The sequence below is a fragment of the Pangasianodon hypophthalmus genome, chromosome 2, assembly GCF_027358585.1.
Source record: "Pangasianodon hypophthalmus isolate fPanHyp1 chromosome 2, fPanHyp1.pri, whole genome shotgun sequence".
In the NCBI taxonomy this organism is placed as follows: Eukaryota; Metazoa; Chordata; class Actinopteri; order Siluriformes; family Pangasiidae; genus Pangasianodon; species Pangasianodon hypophthalmus.
The window spans coordinates 17,507,629-17,523,923 of record NC_069711.1 but is presented as its reverse complement, the minus strand read 5'-3'; the positions used below and the strand labels follow the sequence as shown (position 1 = coordinate 17,523,923).

The window sequence follows — 16,295 nt, the reverse complement described above, 5'->3', positions numbered from 1 at the left end:
ATCATGATGCTGACTCAGTGCAGTAGTCTGCTGTGTGTTGTTGTGAGTTGTCCTATGTGTCCCTCAGTCAGGTTGTCTTGGCAGCGGACATGTTGGGTCTGGAGGGACTGAAGGACGTGGCCGAAATGGTTCTGACCAGAGACTATTGCAGATTTTTCCCTAAGGTAATACCTGACTTTTCTGGGTTAGTTTATTCCAACAAATGCTCAGAATGTCCTCCAGAACACACCTGACACAATCTAGTAATAATGGCTTGAAGGATATAAGTCCAAATATAAGCACCCGCTGCAGGAGTCCACTTTTATCCCGTCAATCCTCTGCCTTCTTTCCAAATCCTTTCTCCAAAGCCCTTCCAAAGAAATGTACACTGCAATGATAAGAATATGAATAAAAAAAAAAACATGGAAAAGAACAGCGTCAGTGCAAATTCACATCAGCTCAGTGCACAACGGCTAGGTTGGATCAAAAGTCTGCTGTTTTGAATGCCACATCTAAAGAAACATTGTTATGGCTTTTGAGAACAAATTGTACCAAAACCAAGCAAAATAATAACTTTATAGGCTGCAAAGTCTGCTCAGCTTCTCCAGGACTTGCTGCCCCACAGCTAAAAATTCTGTATCTAAGTTTATGATAACGTTTGATTTAGTGCTTCTGGTGCCTGATTCTGGTGAGATTCCGGACATGTCTTCTTCTGCTGGCATTTTGGTAGCTTGTGTACTGTCTAACTGCAGTGTGCTGTCTCTCTGCATGTTTAAGAAGCACTGCAGAACTCCAGCCGCAGCTCCATCTGTTCCGCTTGTTGACACAGTTATGTATGCAGGCTCCAGTTTAAAGCCTGGACTGAATGCATCATATGCTCTGTGCTGAAGATAGCTCGTTCAATTTCCAGACAACAAAATTGTTGGTACAAGTCAGCCCCATTTACCATGCCTTATTTATAGATGTGATGTCTATCTGGATATCCATATCTTGATAATGTTATCTGATGTTGTCTTTGCATTTACATTTGCATTGTCTGAATTCTGAACTTAATAGCTAAATTCCCATAACTGGTATTGGTTGATTATAATTTTGTATGTTAGTTTTTGGCAAATAGGGCTTGACTTTACTATGATTGCTAGTTTCTCAGAGTCAAAAAATGGCAGAAAAATAAAAAAAAAATCAAATGGAGCAATCAGTTTTCCTTTCTCCGGGGGTCCTTCAGCTCTGTGTCGTGTATTTGATCAATTGAAGTGCCTGTTTCTTTTATGCATCATCTCACGGTGTTTCTACAGCTGTTATTGCACACTTCATTTGATGTTTGCCTCAAGTACTTAGCAGATGCCAGCTTAATCACAAAATAAATTCATGTCATTAACTATATATATAACACATGATCAAACAAAATTATTATAATTCATAAGTAATGAAAAATTGCATTCTGTGCCTTTGGCAGATTATGCTGAACCAAGCTACCTCTGAAAAGTTTTATTCTTCTTATGTGGTATTCTTGTTATAATGATGAGGTTTCTCAGTTGAAACAAAAGGGGTTTTAAAATGCTAACAAATCATGTGCATAGTGTTTAAAAACCTAACATTTTGTTGTAGCTCACAATAACTAGAAGACTTGGAACACTAGGCCGCTGTTGACACGGCAGGAGTCGGTTTGTGCAAGATAAATGATGTGTGGCAGCCTATATAAAGTATGCCTATATAAAGGCTGGTTAGAAAATTGCATCTAATTAATTCCCTCTGATTACAAACAGATTTGCTTGTTTGTTTTGCTGCAGCACATAACAATCCAGCAACTTGCTGAAAGTCACACTTGGCTAACAGGAGTTTATACATTTTTAAGCAGACTAACTCTTTCTACCACCTTGTTTGTTGAACTGGCTCCTTACCTGACCTGATCTTTGCAGGAAGAAAGCTTAGTAAAGATTATAAAGGCAATAAAAAAAAACCTTTGTGTTATTTTGATATATTTATGGTTTCTTAAAGCTGAGGTGCCAAAGTATGCTATTTTTTTTAAGCGAGTGCCTGTTGTCTGAGTGTTTTTGCTCTTTTTCCAACCTTCCTGTATTGCATTTGTGTCCTCCGTCTTCTCTTCTCCATCTCCAATCATGAGATTAATTTAGTAACCATAGAAAGCGTTACATTTCGCTTGGCACAATGCCTCAAAGGGCTTCATCCAGATTGGTAGTTGTCATGTGATAGAGAAGACTAAGTTAGTGAGTGGGGTTTAAAAATGAAATGAAATTAAATAAAAAAGGATTTTACAAATAATACTTAATTATTCTTATTCCTCTTATTATTGCAGCCTGTTGAAGGAGTGCAGAAGAGCATACTTGAGTGCCTTGCCATCAGCCATTCCATTGGTCTCCACAATCTCTACAGCTCATGTGTCAGGTAAATATGTGTAAAGAACAGCAAAAAATATATATACAGCCATGAACATACTGAGCTTATATTGCTTCTAGAGCCTCTGAGATTAGTCGATATACAGTAACATGGTAAAGGTTTGGTTGAAAGGCTCACTGCAACATCACAATGCACTTTAGCATGCATGTCATGCAACCGTGGAATTTTCCATATTTTATCTGAAGAGGATAATTAATTGAAGGGTGTCTTCAGGCAGTGAGAGCAGACTTGTGCATTAGATGTTAGATACTGCAGTTTAGTAAATATACAGTGTAGCACACACTCTGTTTTGAGATCCTGCAGCAAACCAAAAGTAGGTCGATCTTGCAAGTTATCCCAACTGTATGTCCTGAATGTTTTCATGCAAATCAATTTAAATGCAGCAAACAGATTCTTCCTGACCTTGCTAGAATCCTATAGACTTGTATCAACACTGACCATGTTAAAATCTTATATAGTAATGTGGAAGTGGTATAACTTAAAGTTCATATAATATTGCCATTTCTACCAGTACCTGATTGGTATCGATTTTTAAAAAATTTTTTTTCTAATCAGATTTGGAGCACTAATGTAGCACATTTTCATCATGCTGCTGTTAAATTATGTGGCTCTGTAGTTCTGTTCTTTTCTCTAATGCAGAAAACCAGCTCATAGCTGCATGAGAAAATAGGTCTGAATTTTCCCGAAGTTTTAGATGTGAGGAAAAGGCATGTGTGTGAGTGTGGCCTGATGTTTTCATGCTGCCTGTGCTGTAAGTAGGAGTAGGAGATGAGTCAGCCTTAAAGAGCCGCAGCTTTGTGAACACTTTTCACAGCACAGACTTGCTGTCACTGGTATTAATAGGCCTCAGAGCTATTTAGCTTTAATAATAAAAATAAAAGGACGTTTTGTTTCTATAGCGCCTTTCTCACATTCAAGTCTGTGACGTAAAAAGCTGGTGAAATCTGGCAGCACAGCATACTCCGAGCTGGAAACCTTTAGCTTGCAGCTGTTGTCAGGCTGTTCCACTTAGCACCCAGTGGTTTTCTCAGCTGTTCTAGTTAGCTTGTCGCTAGTTTCAGAACTGTTTGGAATAAACAAGCTGTTCTCAGACCTGCTTGTTGCTGTCTTGATGGCTTTTCTGGTTTGCTTTTATCTGTGCTATGAGCTCTTCTGGTTAGTGGTCCTACTCTGGGTAGTTTTTAGCTCATGGCTCATGGGCAGAGATGTACTAGTTAGCCTTAACTCTCCTCTCTCTTTTAGTTTTAGCTGTTCTCAGATCTACATAACTTTTTTAGAAATTATTTTACCATGCTGTTTTTTGTTATTTCTTTCCTCAGATGGGTAGCTGAACATTTTGTGAAGTGCTGGTCAGAGAGGAGCTTCTCCATCCTTCCTCCTGAGCTACAGAGGGACTGCCTTAACACGGTCACTAAAAACATGGTGAGACACACACACACACACAGAACCACAGGATCTCCATCGCCATTGTTCATCTGTCCGCCCACAGGGCAGGAAGAGATTCAACAGCCCTGGCTGTGTCCTGATCCACAGCTGCTTAAATGAATGACTGTGGAGTAATTAGGGCCTTTAATTGAGTTAGTCTCTGCAGCTACAAACAGCCTTTCCATGACCTCTACAGTCACAATCTGGCTGCTTTCCTGTTTTTACACACACACACACGTAAACACTGCTGGAGGAAATTAAATTACATCAGGAAATGGTCACTGCTAAACATGGAGCCTCTGTAACATGCTATCCATTACACTGCTGATTTATTAACTGAAATATGAATGAGTGTGTGCACTGTTTCCATTATGGAGGAGGAGAGACTTTGTGTGTGTGTGTGTGTGTGTGTGTGTGTGTGTGTGTGTGAGTGAGTGTGTGTGTGTGAAATGGGGAAATCCATGTTTCTTTTTTTGATGCAAAAAGATGTGTGTGTTGCAGACAGTGCAGACCTCGGTGTCGGTGCTGTGTGGTACTGAGCAGCTGATTGGCTCTTTGCCTGAGGTGAAGTGGGCGAAGCAGGTTATGTGTTTGGCCACTGAGCTCCAGGAGCATTGTTTACACACCATCGTCACACATCTGCCCCGAGTAATACACACCACTGCCTTCCACAGCCTCCGCAGGGTAGGAACACACACATCCTCACACCCACAAAGACTCATACACACCCCTGCTTTCCACAGACTGTAAGGTAGGAGCACACAAACGTACATCACCATCTTCCACAGCCTCCACAGGGTAGGGACACACACATACATAAACCTACCCCAAGTCTCACACACCACTGTTTCCTTCTGTGAGCTGATCTGGCCATGTTTTAGCTCTTCCCTGAACTGGTCTTGAAGCCATGAAATTATAAGCCTACTACTATGAAAATTCACAGACACAAACTCATCCTCTATGGATATCTGATCTTATAGAAACACATTCACAATGTATATAGATGTGTTTGTAACTGACGTAAACTGGCTGTCTCAGAGTGAAGAGTTTACACGTGACCCCACACTGCTGAGGAAGGTGTGTGTAGCTGTGCGGGAAGGCGTGACCGTGGAGAACTGCTGTGAACTCTTCAGCGCAGTGGACCAACTGAGCGGACAGTCAGACGCAGACATACTGACGGCAGAATCAGCCTATCAGGGGCAAGAGAACATGGAGGTAAACAATGAAACGGCCAATCGATAGGAAGCTTGAAAATAACATTCCGCTCTGATCAAAGCTAATCTCATTCAAATCCCTCTTAAGCCACTTTGTTCTGTCTGCTTTACAGACCAACACTTTACACATTTCCACTATTACTAAGCATGTGCTAGGATTTGTGTTTCACTGAACGAATATTAATTAGGTGTTGTTGAAGTACATAATTAATTCATGTCTTTCCACTCAATATAGCGGCATGTTTAGGAATCTGTAAAAGGGACACTACTTTCTGTAACTCTAAGTATGTGGATCTTGGGCTGCCAGTGATAGCTGGTTGTGTGCGTGTGCGCATGCATGTGCGCATACATGTGTGTGTGCGTGTGTTGGATTGGGTTGTCTGTGAGGGCATGTGCCAGGAGAATAAGAGCCTCATTTGATCCTGAGATTTAAGCTCTGCATTAATGTCCCTGGCTGAGGACGCATTACGATAAAGTGACACCACAAATAGAACAGAGCGGATGAAACAGCCACGCCCCATTCTGTTAGTATTTCTGTAGGAAGATGAGGAAGAAGGCATCTACTTCAGTAATAAATGCAGAGGTATTAAAATTTGCAAAGAAACAGGACATTTTGGCCAAAATCCCTTCATCATTAGAACACTGTGCCTTTGATGTACATTCAGAATATTGAACTGCACTCCATATTGAATGTGGAATTTTATATGAAACTTTTGACCAAATGAAAGAAATGAATGTCATTCAGCTCAAATATTATTCTGATACTTTTCTCTGTGTTTCTCTGTTCTCTCACTCCACTAAAATTGTATGTTTGGGGAGATGATGTTTGGTCAGTAGCACTCCGGCCCTCAGTCCAAAAAAAGACTGGAAAAGAGAAATCATGAATAAAAGAGTGAGGGAATTGGAGAAGCTTTCCAAAAAATTTGGAGTCAATGAAGGTAGAGCCACAGGCAACCACGGCTGCTGACATCTTTGCTGCGGCTCAAGGGGAATTCTGGGAGGGTGTGGGGAGGGTTGCCAAGGCGACCCGGCTCTGCAAGCAGCTGCACATTGGCTCCGTTTTCCCTGCTGTTGTCGTCCCCAGCCACCACCACCCCCCCCCTTCTCTCACACTCCCTCTCGCTTTCACTCACTCACTGGTTGTGCTCCAGCCCTTCAGACGCGAGGTGTGTTTGCTGCGTGCACGGCTCTGGACCTTTCTGCTTCAGTCATTCTTTGCAGTGAGACACACGAAAGGATGGGAAACACTGCATCCCAGACACCGGGAATGGATTCTTGCAGGTAAGAAGGAAAGAGAAAAGAAAGACAGGAATACACACACCCACACACACAAAATGGGAGGACTGTGTTTACTGAAGATTAAGAGAAGAGTAAGACCTAGCAGTTGCTTCTTTGATTGAGCTCTGACTGCAGTGTGTGTGTGTGTGTGTGTGTGTGTGTGTGTGTGTGTGTGTGTGTGTGTGTGTTCTAGCCTATATAGTGGAGTAACGAAGCTCTGTCTTTGTATCAATCATGGGTAGCACGTATCTTTTCTACCCAGCTTCTGTGTTCAGTGGTAGTGTCATTGTGTGTGTGTGTGTGTGTGTGTGTATGAAACGCTTTCATTCTCATGCTAATGTGGCTCTGTAGCAGCTTGATGGAGTGTAACATTAAGGCTAGAATGCGCTGGGCTCAGCGGATTTAAAGGGTCGGTGTAGGAGGTTCAGACTGGCTCTGTTGATGATTTCAGACCTCCAGAAATAAATTATGCCCTTTGTGTCCCCCCACATGGGTTGCATTTAAAAGCATTTATGGTGTGAATTATGGTTTTATCAGAAGGGCTGGGCAACATAATATACCTCTATCACAAATGTCACAATATGATCTAATAGTATTGCGATGTTACTCACACTTTAAACCTTAAATATTAAAATAAATAGTTGTAGATGTTCATAAGGTTTTTTTTTTTTGTTTTTTTTTAAACACGTGGCAGAACCACATTAGTGACAGTTGGTTAGCAAAACAGTATTGTCATGCAAAATGCCTTAGTATAATGGAGTACCTGTGCACTGTATAGCTTACTGTAGTCTAGATTCTCTGTATTTTGATGCATACATCTTCACCATGTCTTTGATCTTTAAAGGACGGGATCCAAATCACAATTCGGAAAAATCCATCTCATTATCATGTAACTGTTGCTCAAGAGCATTGGTGCATCTGCTTGCCGGATTGGATTAGTAATGGAATGTAATAGTGTTTGGTGTGTGTGTGTGTGTGTGTGTGTGTGTGTGTGTGGGTATTGTATTCGTCTCTTCATGGGGACTGCATCTTTTTTAAACACCAATTAGGGAAATGCATTCAGACATATGAGGAAAAATGCAGTTAGGAGTATTATGCTCATTTTGGCTTTGGTCTATAAGAATCTATTCAGCTTGTGTGTCAGAGAAGTCAGTTGTGAGGTTTGTGTTTGAGAGACGATGCAATTTGATTTTCACATTTTCTCTCAAATATAGTAAAATGTACAGAAGTATGAGTGTATGTTTGCATGCATTTGTGTGTTTTGAGGATTGTGAAGTATGTTCAGTATATAAAAAAATATTAATATAGATAGGGTCAAACTGACTGATTAAAAACTGTGCATTTATACTATGAATGTTTGTTTTGTGTTCTCTGTTCCCTTCCATCACCAAATAAAGCTACTCTTGATACTGGTGACTGCAGAAGACTGAGTAAAAAGCCTGTCCTTACCAGCTCTCAGGTAATTTTCCATATTACTATCAGCCATGTATGTTTAACATACATTAGGAGTACAGTATTAATATAGAATTTAAAGCTGTTTGAAATGTGAAACGATGAGATTCAGTATTGTGCAAAGAGTTTGATGTAGGGAAAAAAGTGAGGAGTGTAAGGCCACGCCTCTTTTAATGAGACCTACAGGTAAAGAGGCCATGTTTCCTTTGAGACTTGCATGTAAAGAGGCCACATCTGCCCTGTTGAGACCTGCAGGTAAAGAGGCCACGCCTCGTTCATCTGCTTGCAAGCTCTCAGTAAATGACTGATATGAATTCACCAGTAATAAGCTGCTTCATTGTTACTACTACAGTGTCTGTGTGCAGAATTACTATCGCATGAGCTCTCTTTAGGGAATCTGCTATAAACCCGCCCACACACACACACACACACACACACACACACACACACACACTCACTCACTCATACATACATAGTTTAATTCGGAGTCCATGAGATTCATTGAGCCTGGGTGTGTTTTAATGAGCTCTCAGCAGTGGTTTTAAGCTTAGTCAGGTGTTCTGTAGGAAAACTAGCTTTGCCTCTGACGCACGGACGCCTTGCAAAAGCCCCTGCATCTCCATAGGGCATTACCATGGCAACCTTGTCATGGTTGACAGGAAGTCATTGGACCAAGGCTATAAGGCTGAAGGTTTTTTCCTACTACTTATTGAATTTCTCATTCTCTCTCTATTTATCTTTATTCCTACTTTTCCCTGTACTCAAACTGTCATCTTGTGCTAGTTACACTTGTCACCATCTGTGTGGTTGTGTTTGGTGATTCTATATTGTCTTGTATGTTAAACTGTAATAATCCATGTGGCAAATAGTAGTGCTAAATACACATTTCTATAGCAGGTGCTGTGACTGAAACAATAAAGTGATATCTGTATTATAATTTTGCATTAGTGTAATTGTAATATGCCCTTTGTGGGATGTTTATATGTGTGATGTGAAATTAGCACTATCGTAGAAAAACCTATAAGACAAACAAAAGTGATGAAGTGAATTCCAGTGGTGTGTCTCTTACACTCCAGAGAGCGATATGTAGAGAATAAAACATGATGGGGAGTGCTGTTATAGGAAAATAATAAATTATGGGGTGGTGTGAAGCAAAGTTGATTATTTTGCCTTGCAAAAAATGTTAAATAAATGTCTCCTCACAGAATCCTTCACCGTATCAATGATTACACACATTTTTCAAATCTGTTTATATGATGTGAAAATTAATCATCATCATCATCTGCCCTATGAGAATTCAGCAGCATTGTGATATAAAGTTTCTGTATTAGTTTGTCATCAAAGTGGATATTAAGATCAAATTTGTGATGTCTGATAATCTCAATCAATTAACTTTTATTTGATCAAAAATTTTTTTGTTTTAATTTAAAGGATCAGTTAAGTACATTTTCACAGTTTCCCCCTTTCTGTCCGTCTTCTACAGCAGAAACTTGGGAAATGTCCTTCAGGCTCATCCTCTCCCTGTGAGAGTCCTCCGACCTCTCGGCCTCTGAAGGCCCTCAGGGGCCCACGTCCCTCCGCTCAAAACACCGTAGCAGCCACGAGTGCTATGAAGTCCGATAGTCTGGGCCCGACAGCTGCCACAAAAACCAAACCTGGCACCAGTGACTCAAGCCGGGCCAAGACCAGCAGCCCGGCTAAAAAGAAACCACCCTCCACCACTAAAGCTGTGCTGAACGGCAGTGTTGGCCCCACGGTCCGGCGGGAAAACTCTACTGCTAATGGCACATCAGGCAAATCACTCCAGGAAAAAAGTGTTGCACCACGTACCAGGCCCAAATCTGCCCCCACTGGGGTGACCGGGGCAGCGAGTAAGGCTAAAGCGAGCAAAACCACAGCATCAGGGAAAGACTCGACTCAGGGCTCCACCCCTGACAGCCCTGGGAATGTCCAGTGTTCCCAAACCACACCCTCTACATCGGGCAGCGTCTCACCAGAGAGCAGCGTTAGCAGTCCCCGGAACATCAGCAGCCAAGGTTTGACCATGATCACCTTCATATCTAATCCACTTTCTTCATGCCGTCTTTGATTGCCTTTAATTCAAGGCTTAGGTAGAAGTGTCACTGTGACCCTTTTACAGTCTCCTGCCATGTAAAGCTGTGGGCACAGGAAGAAATTCCAGAGTCAGTGAAACAAGATATAACTAGAATATCTGATTTGCTACATTATAATAGGAATTTTAGCCTGACTAATATGAAACATTTGTCACCAATACTGATATTAAGATTTTAAAAATTCAGATGTATGATAATATACATCAGCATAATTTCTATTTTATCAAAAATTACACAAAACCAATAGTTTTAATTAAAGGAACAGTTTAACATTTTCATAATTTTCCCTTTACCCCAAATGTGGAAATACCAGACTCAAAAAGCCATGGTTGATGTCTAAAGTTTCTCCTTTAGTTTTTGGAGCTACAAGGCTAATGTACAAACCTATCAGTTTAGCACTGTGCAAACTGCATGCCAAGCTGCATAACAGGCTGGTGTGGGTGTGTGGGGGTGTGTGTAGGGGGGCTGTGCTGTATGTGTAAAGCTCTAAGACTTTTTACAGTCCAAACAATAGCTCAAGCTGAGCCCAAAGCATGAAGGCCAAAGCAAGCACACAGAAGTGAGACAAATTAATCCCTCGGTCCACATATTGTTCGCTGCTTTTCGATTGATATGAGTCTGCTTCAGTGAAAAGAGCATTCCTCATGCCCCATCCTCCCAGAAAACAAGGCAAAAACAGTGAATGTAAACAGGTAGCACAAGGGACCATAAGCAAAAAGTAAAGCTATCAGCTTGCAGCCAATAATGATTTTTCAATGACTGACGTGTCTGTTAATTAGTAATAATGCTAATTAATACTAACTAACTAAATCTACTGTACAAATATAGCTCATACAGTTAATTAATAATGATACTATTTTTATTGGGCAAGCACATCATCTGTTACAGATCAGTATGTCCCACAGATCTGAAAAATCTTTTTAGTGCCATATTTTCAATGTGCTAGGTCTCATCCAATGTTTCATCTTGAATGTACTGGATCGTGTAACCTCACCCCCATTCTCTCAGCACTGTCCCTCATCTCTCAGTCCACCTGACTCACTCACTGACTCTGAAACTGACAATTCAGCAGTTTATTTCACATTTTCTTTAACTGTTACCTGCAAATATAATTTCACAATAAATTTATATTTACATAATAGTAACCCCAATAATTATTTCTGTATAAATAAACCCTGCTTGTACGTATTGGCAAGATCTTACATGCACAGTTTATGCATTCTCTTCAAAACCCTGTAAGCTGTTATCCTTTTCTAGCTCTCAGGCCAAAGCCCCAAGCCATGGCAACAACAAGATCCCCTCTGACCAAACCTGTCCAGAAACCAGAGAAGGACAAGGCTAATAGGTGAGCTTGCAAATCAGAACACAACCTTAAGGACTACATTAGCTTAAAATACACTATATGACCAAAAGTCTGTGGACACCTGACCATCACACCCATTGTGCTCTTTGAAGATCATGTTCCAGATTTAGATTTATGTTCCAGGCTTTCCATTGTATATTGGAGCGTGGCTGTAGGGATTTGCCCATCCACCCACAAAAGCGTTAGTGAGGTTGGGCACTTATGTTGGGTGAGGAGGCCTGGGGTGCAGTCAGTGTTCCAGTTCATCCCAAAAATGTTCAGTGGGGTTGAGGTCAGGGCTCTGTGCAGACCAGTCAACTTCCTCTATATCACCTTTGGCAAACCATGTCTTCATGTTCCTCGCTTTGTGCACAGGGGCATTGTCATGCTGGAACAGGTTTGGGCCCCTTAGTTCCAGTGAAGGGCAATTGTAATGTTTCAGCATACAAAGACGTTCTATACAATTGTGTGCGAACCACATATTCTTCCTCAAACAGTCGTGGCCTAATGGACAGAGAGTCGGACTTGCAACTCGAAGGTGAACCTGAAGGTTGTGGGTTTGAGTCTCGAGTCTGGCAGGGATTGTAGGTGGGGGAGTGAATGACCAGCGCTCTCTCCCACCCTCAATACCACGACTGAGGTGAGACCCTTGAGCAAGACACCGAACCCCCAACTGCTCCCCGGGCGTCGCAGCACAAAAAAAGGCTGCCCACTGCTCCGGGTGTGTGTTCACTACTGTGTGTGCACTTGGATGGGTTAAATGCAGAGCACAAATTCCGAGTATGGGTCACCATACTTGGCCACAAGTCACTTCACTTCACTTCACTTCATATGGGTATGATGGTCAGATGTCCATAAACTTTTGGCCATATAGTGTATATACATGTTATTTGCTTGTAACATTGCAAAAAATTAATTATTAATAATTTTTCTTACTTATACAATAATTTTGTATTATTTATGTTAGTTATTAAGTTTCTCTTTCTGTTTATTTTCCAGCCCCATTAATAAAGCAAACAAACCCAAGAGCACAGTGAGCAGCAAAGCAGCCGTGAGTGTGGGGGCTGCAGCTCGTTCGGAGCCAAAGAGCAAGGGTACTGCTTCGGGATCTTTAGAGAACAACGGTAAGGCCTACCCTAGCTTCAGTTGCACATATAGACTCAATGAATCCTGCTATTAAAAAATTAGATTATTACTAAATTATACTAGATATATATATTCAAACGGGGAGTGTTTCACAACTTTCGTCTTTGAGTCAACCTTTCATTACCCTGCTCTAATGAACCCCAGTTTACATTATATAATGTCCTTTTTAACTAAATATATTGTACTGTATTAATCTTTAAATGTATATTTTTGTGAACAGCTTCAGCACGACCTGGTTCAGTCCTGACCAACAGAAAGCCTACCTCTCCCAGGAAAGAGGACGAAAAAGATGGTTCCAAGCTTTTAACCACAAGGAAACCAACAAAATCAAACACAGATTCAAAATCTAACGCCAAACCAGCCAAACCCACTGTATCATCATCTAAACCATCTCCAGCTACTACAAATAAAAGCGGACCCAGTAAGAAAATTCCAGAAACTTCAGCGGTGAAATCTTCTCCCAAATCTGTGATGCCATCCAAACAGTCCTCACTTGCTGCCTCCAAAAAGCCAGCTGCAGCAGAGAAGCATTCAGCATCTAACCCAAAACACTCAGTGGCCCCCCAGCATCTAAATGATACTACAAAGGAAGTGAAGGCTCAGGCAAAAAGGGAGGAAGAGAGGTCCACTCAAGATGAGAGCCCCAACGCTCCTGTGTCAGCTAAAGGAAATTTGGATGTTGGCACAGGTCTACCCGAGCAGCATTGCACTGTTCAGGATTCTGTACCCCAAGCTGCTATGGTAGCCTCCACAGAGTCTTTTGTTGCTAAGAAAAATACCAGTCCACCTGTTGAAGCCAGCAGTTCTGACAAGAAACACACTACAGTACAGGAAGCACTACAAAGCCACATGAACTCTTCCACTACAGACAGTCTAAAGAGTGAGGTTGGTGGGAGTAAAGTTCCTCCAGGCCATACCATTCTTCCTCATCTTAGCACTGGTGTTACACATGGAATCACTTCCCAGAATCACTCCAGAGAGTCAGATTTTCCCCCTGACACACCATGCAGCTTGGGAAGCACAGACACCCCCCTGGAGGACTCATGGAGTGGGATCCACCCTCAAGTCAGTCCTGAATCGGAGACAGCCAGCGCCACTACATCCTCGGACGACATCAAGCCACGCTCGGAAGATTATGACGCTGGTGGCTCGCAAGATGATGACTGCTGCTCACACGAGCGCGGTGCAACTAAATGCGGGACGATGCGATGCCCTGACTTCTTGGGCCGGAGCAGCAGTGACACCAGCACTCCAGAGGAGCTGAAGATATACGAGGGTGGGGCCGGGCTGCGAGTAGAGGTGCGGCTCAGGGGCCGTGAAGCAGAGACTACAAGTGAGGAAGAGGCAGGGCATCGGAGGCCACAATCCTGGATAAGATGTGATGAGGTACCTGTGAAGGAGGAGCAGGGCAAGATGGATGACACCTTAACAAATGTGAAGAGTGTGCCAGAACACCAGCTCTTCTCTTCTGAGGAAGAAGAAGAGGAGGAGGAGGAAGAAGATTCTGAAGAAGAAAGGTCCGAAGTGGAAGTTTTGCCTGGTGGCATTGCGCCTCCTCACGCAGAACCATCGCCACAATACCAGGGCATTGTCAACCCGGCGTTTGAAGATGCCGCTGAGCAAGAGAATGAGCATGAATACCAGCCTACTTCCGGTTTCCACCGCTCTGTACTGCTCTCGGTGGATGAGTGTGAGGAGCTGGGATCTGAGGAAGTGGGAAATGGTGATGTCTTTGAGAGTGATATGCCTCAACACACCCAGGCTAAATCCTGTTCCCAGAAGCCCACCAGCACAACAAAGGACAACCAGAAGCCGGACCCTAAATCCCTGGTGTTCCATACAGAGGTCCATGAATCTCCAGTCCAGGATGCATGTGTGCTTAATCGGTCAGGCCCTTCCCAGCTAGATACAGACTTAAATGAAGTCCCTTCTCAGGAAAGACCCAGTCACCTGGACCTGCGGCTGGCCGAGCAGTATGGCAGCTCGCAGTCTAAGCATGCAGAGAGCAAGAGAGCAGAATTATGGCTAGACATACCTGAGGCTCAGGTGACTACAAGCTCACCTGCACACTCTGCCCAGTCCCCAGCAGGTAATGTATAATATTAGTGCCACAGTCCCCCTCCAAAGATACCAGCCTGTTAATTCACCCACAGTCCCAGTGTTTACCAATACAACGTTCCAGAGTTCATTTAAGCCCTTTTCCCGTAGGAGTGAACTCTTCTATAAATCAGTCAATCTTCCATGTTAACAGTTTCAAACCAAAAGAGTGCTGCATATGCTAGAACATTCCTGGCCCTGTTCTTTTCCTTTAATTTTTTTTTTCCACCAAACAATCAGGATCTCATCTAGTAATCATCCGTCACTCATCTTGATGGCTAAACTACCTGCACACTGAGGCACTGTGTCCTTAATAAGTTTACAAACAGAAACGATGAAAAGCAGTTGTGTGTAAAAGACACAATATGCTGAATGAGATCACGAGTGAACTAAAGTAGCCGTTCCAATGCACTTTGACACAAAGTCTTGTCTGTAACGAATGCAGTTTTTTTTTTTTTTTTACATTTTTTTTATTTGATACATGAAACATATACACTTAAAAAAAAACTTGATTGTTATATGTTAATGAAAAACACAAGCACTCTTTGACTTGACTCTCAAATTATGACATGCACTCATGGCCCAGCCAAAGTTGACCTCAATCAGTAACTTCCTTCCTATAATCATAACTAGCTAAAGCAGCCACATTAGTCTGAATGCAGTGAGAAAAAGGGAATCAATCTGTGATCCATAATTTTTTATTTATTTTTGTGTTTTAAATTTGGGATCAACATGAGGATATTCAAGTCTGATCCTCAGTAACACTCTGTGTCCCTTTATTAATCAATCCAGCTGGGAATTTATGCATGCGAACTTTTCCATCATCTCTGAATTCCCATCAGTGTTGGTTTTTGTGTTTTGTGTATGTGTTTCTTAATTCATACTTTTTCCCTTTATTTCATTTCCACTAGAGCATGATGTTGATAGTCAGTAGATGAACATTTTCCTGAGTGTAGATCTGTTTTGTGTTTTTTTTTTTCTTTTTCAGTGTACTGTAGTATTGCAGTTTTTTCTGTATAGTGTGTTCTGTTTCTCTTTTGCTATGTCTCTCTTTTGTCACATTATATTATAATTGCAATCTCTGTAATACTGCTACGGACATATCCATTACCATATAAACTCGAAAACAGTCTATGTCTTTTGCCAGCATGTCACATATTTGCAGTAACTGTCAGTTTGACAATATAACGAAAAAAACTGTTACATCTAGTGTTTAAAAAAAAAATTACAGGTTCTACTGTTGGAATATGTTTCTGTGTGTGTGTGTGTACGCGCTTATACTGCTATAAAAAAAATGCACTACTCAGTTATGTATGCATCCAGATCACTATTATCTCCTATGCCTGAATGTCACTGAGTTATGCATACAGGCGCTGGCAAAAGCATGGCTCTTTTGTTGTTTGAGTAGATGTGGATAAAAGAGACACATTTGATGTAGGCTTCTCTCTGTGCATCACCTTTATGGCAGCTGTCAATCTTCACCACACAAAGTTCTGACATGCTCCATATCCGGTTCATTGTAAACCACTTGTCATTTAAAATGACAGTTTTGCCAAAATGGACAGTTTCCCCCGTAACCTAAATGCAGTCGATCAGCCAGGACTTGTTTGGTGTCATCAAACTTCATCCGTTTTTTTTTTTTTTCCCAGCATCTGTAGAAATATAATGTAATTGTTATTTATATATATAAAGAACCAAAGTAGTTTAAATGGCTAAAAACAGAAGTAGTACTCGCCATCTCAGTCACACTGACTCACTCTCAAACACAGATAGGAGGTGCGAACCACAGTTTGAAGGCAGAATTATGTGATTCAGACAATAACACAGTTC

The 16,295-nt window shown here is 41.7% G+C and overlaps 1 protein-coding gene across 2 annotated transcripts in view; it reads left to right on the top strand.

The window, feature by feature from the left end:
• btbd8 (BTB domain containing 8) overlaps window positions 1-16,295 on the top strand; it is a 30,943-nt gene that overhangs the window by 13,275 nt on the left and 1,373 nt on the right. For both annotated transcript variants that reach the window (XM_026917601.3, XM_026917595.3), the window contains exons 8-18: window positions 68-164; window positions 2,297-2,385; window positions 3,717-3,819; window positions 4,324-4,506; window positions 4,861-5,037; window positions 6,188-6,317; window positions 7,712-7,773; window positions 9,250-9,802; window positions 11,138-11,225; window positions 12,222-12,346; window positions 12,589-14,457. In XM_026917601.3, the coding sequence (XP_026773402.3) occupies window positions 68-164; window positions 2,297-2,385; window positions 3,717-3,819; window positions 4,324-4,506; window positions 4,861-5,037; window positions 6,188-6,317; window positions 7,712-7,773; window positions 9,250-9,802; window positions 11,138-11,225; window positions 12,222-12,346; window positions 12,589-14,457 (3,476 nt within the window). The remainder of the gene's footprint in view (window positions 1-67; window positions 165-2,296; window positions 2,386-3,716; window positions 3,820-4,323; window positions 4,507-4,860; window positions 5,038-6,187; window positions 6,318-7,711; window positions 7,774-9,249; window positions 9,803-11,137; window positions 11,226-12,221; window positions 12,347-12,588; window positions 14,458-16,295) is intronic.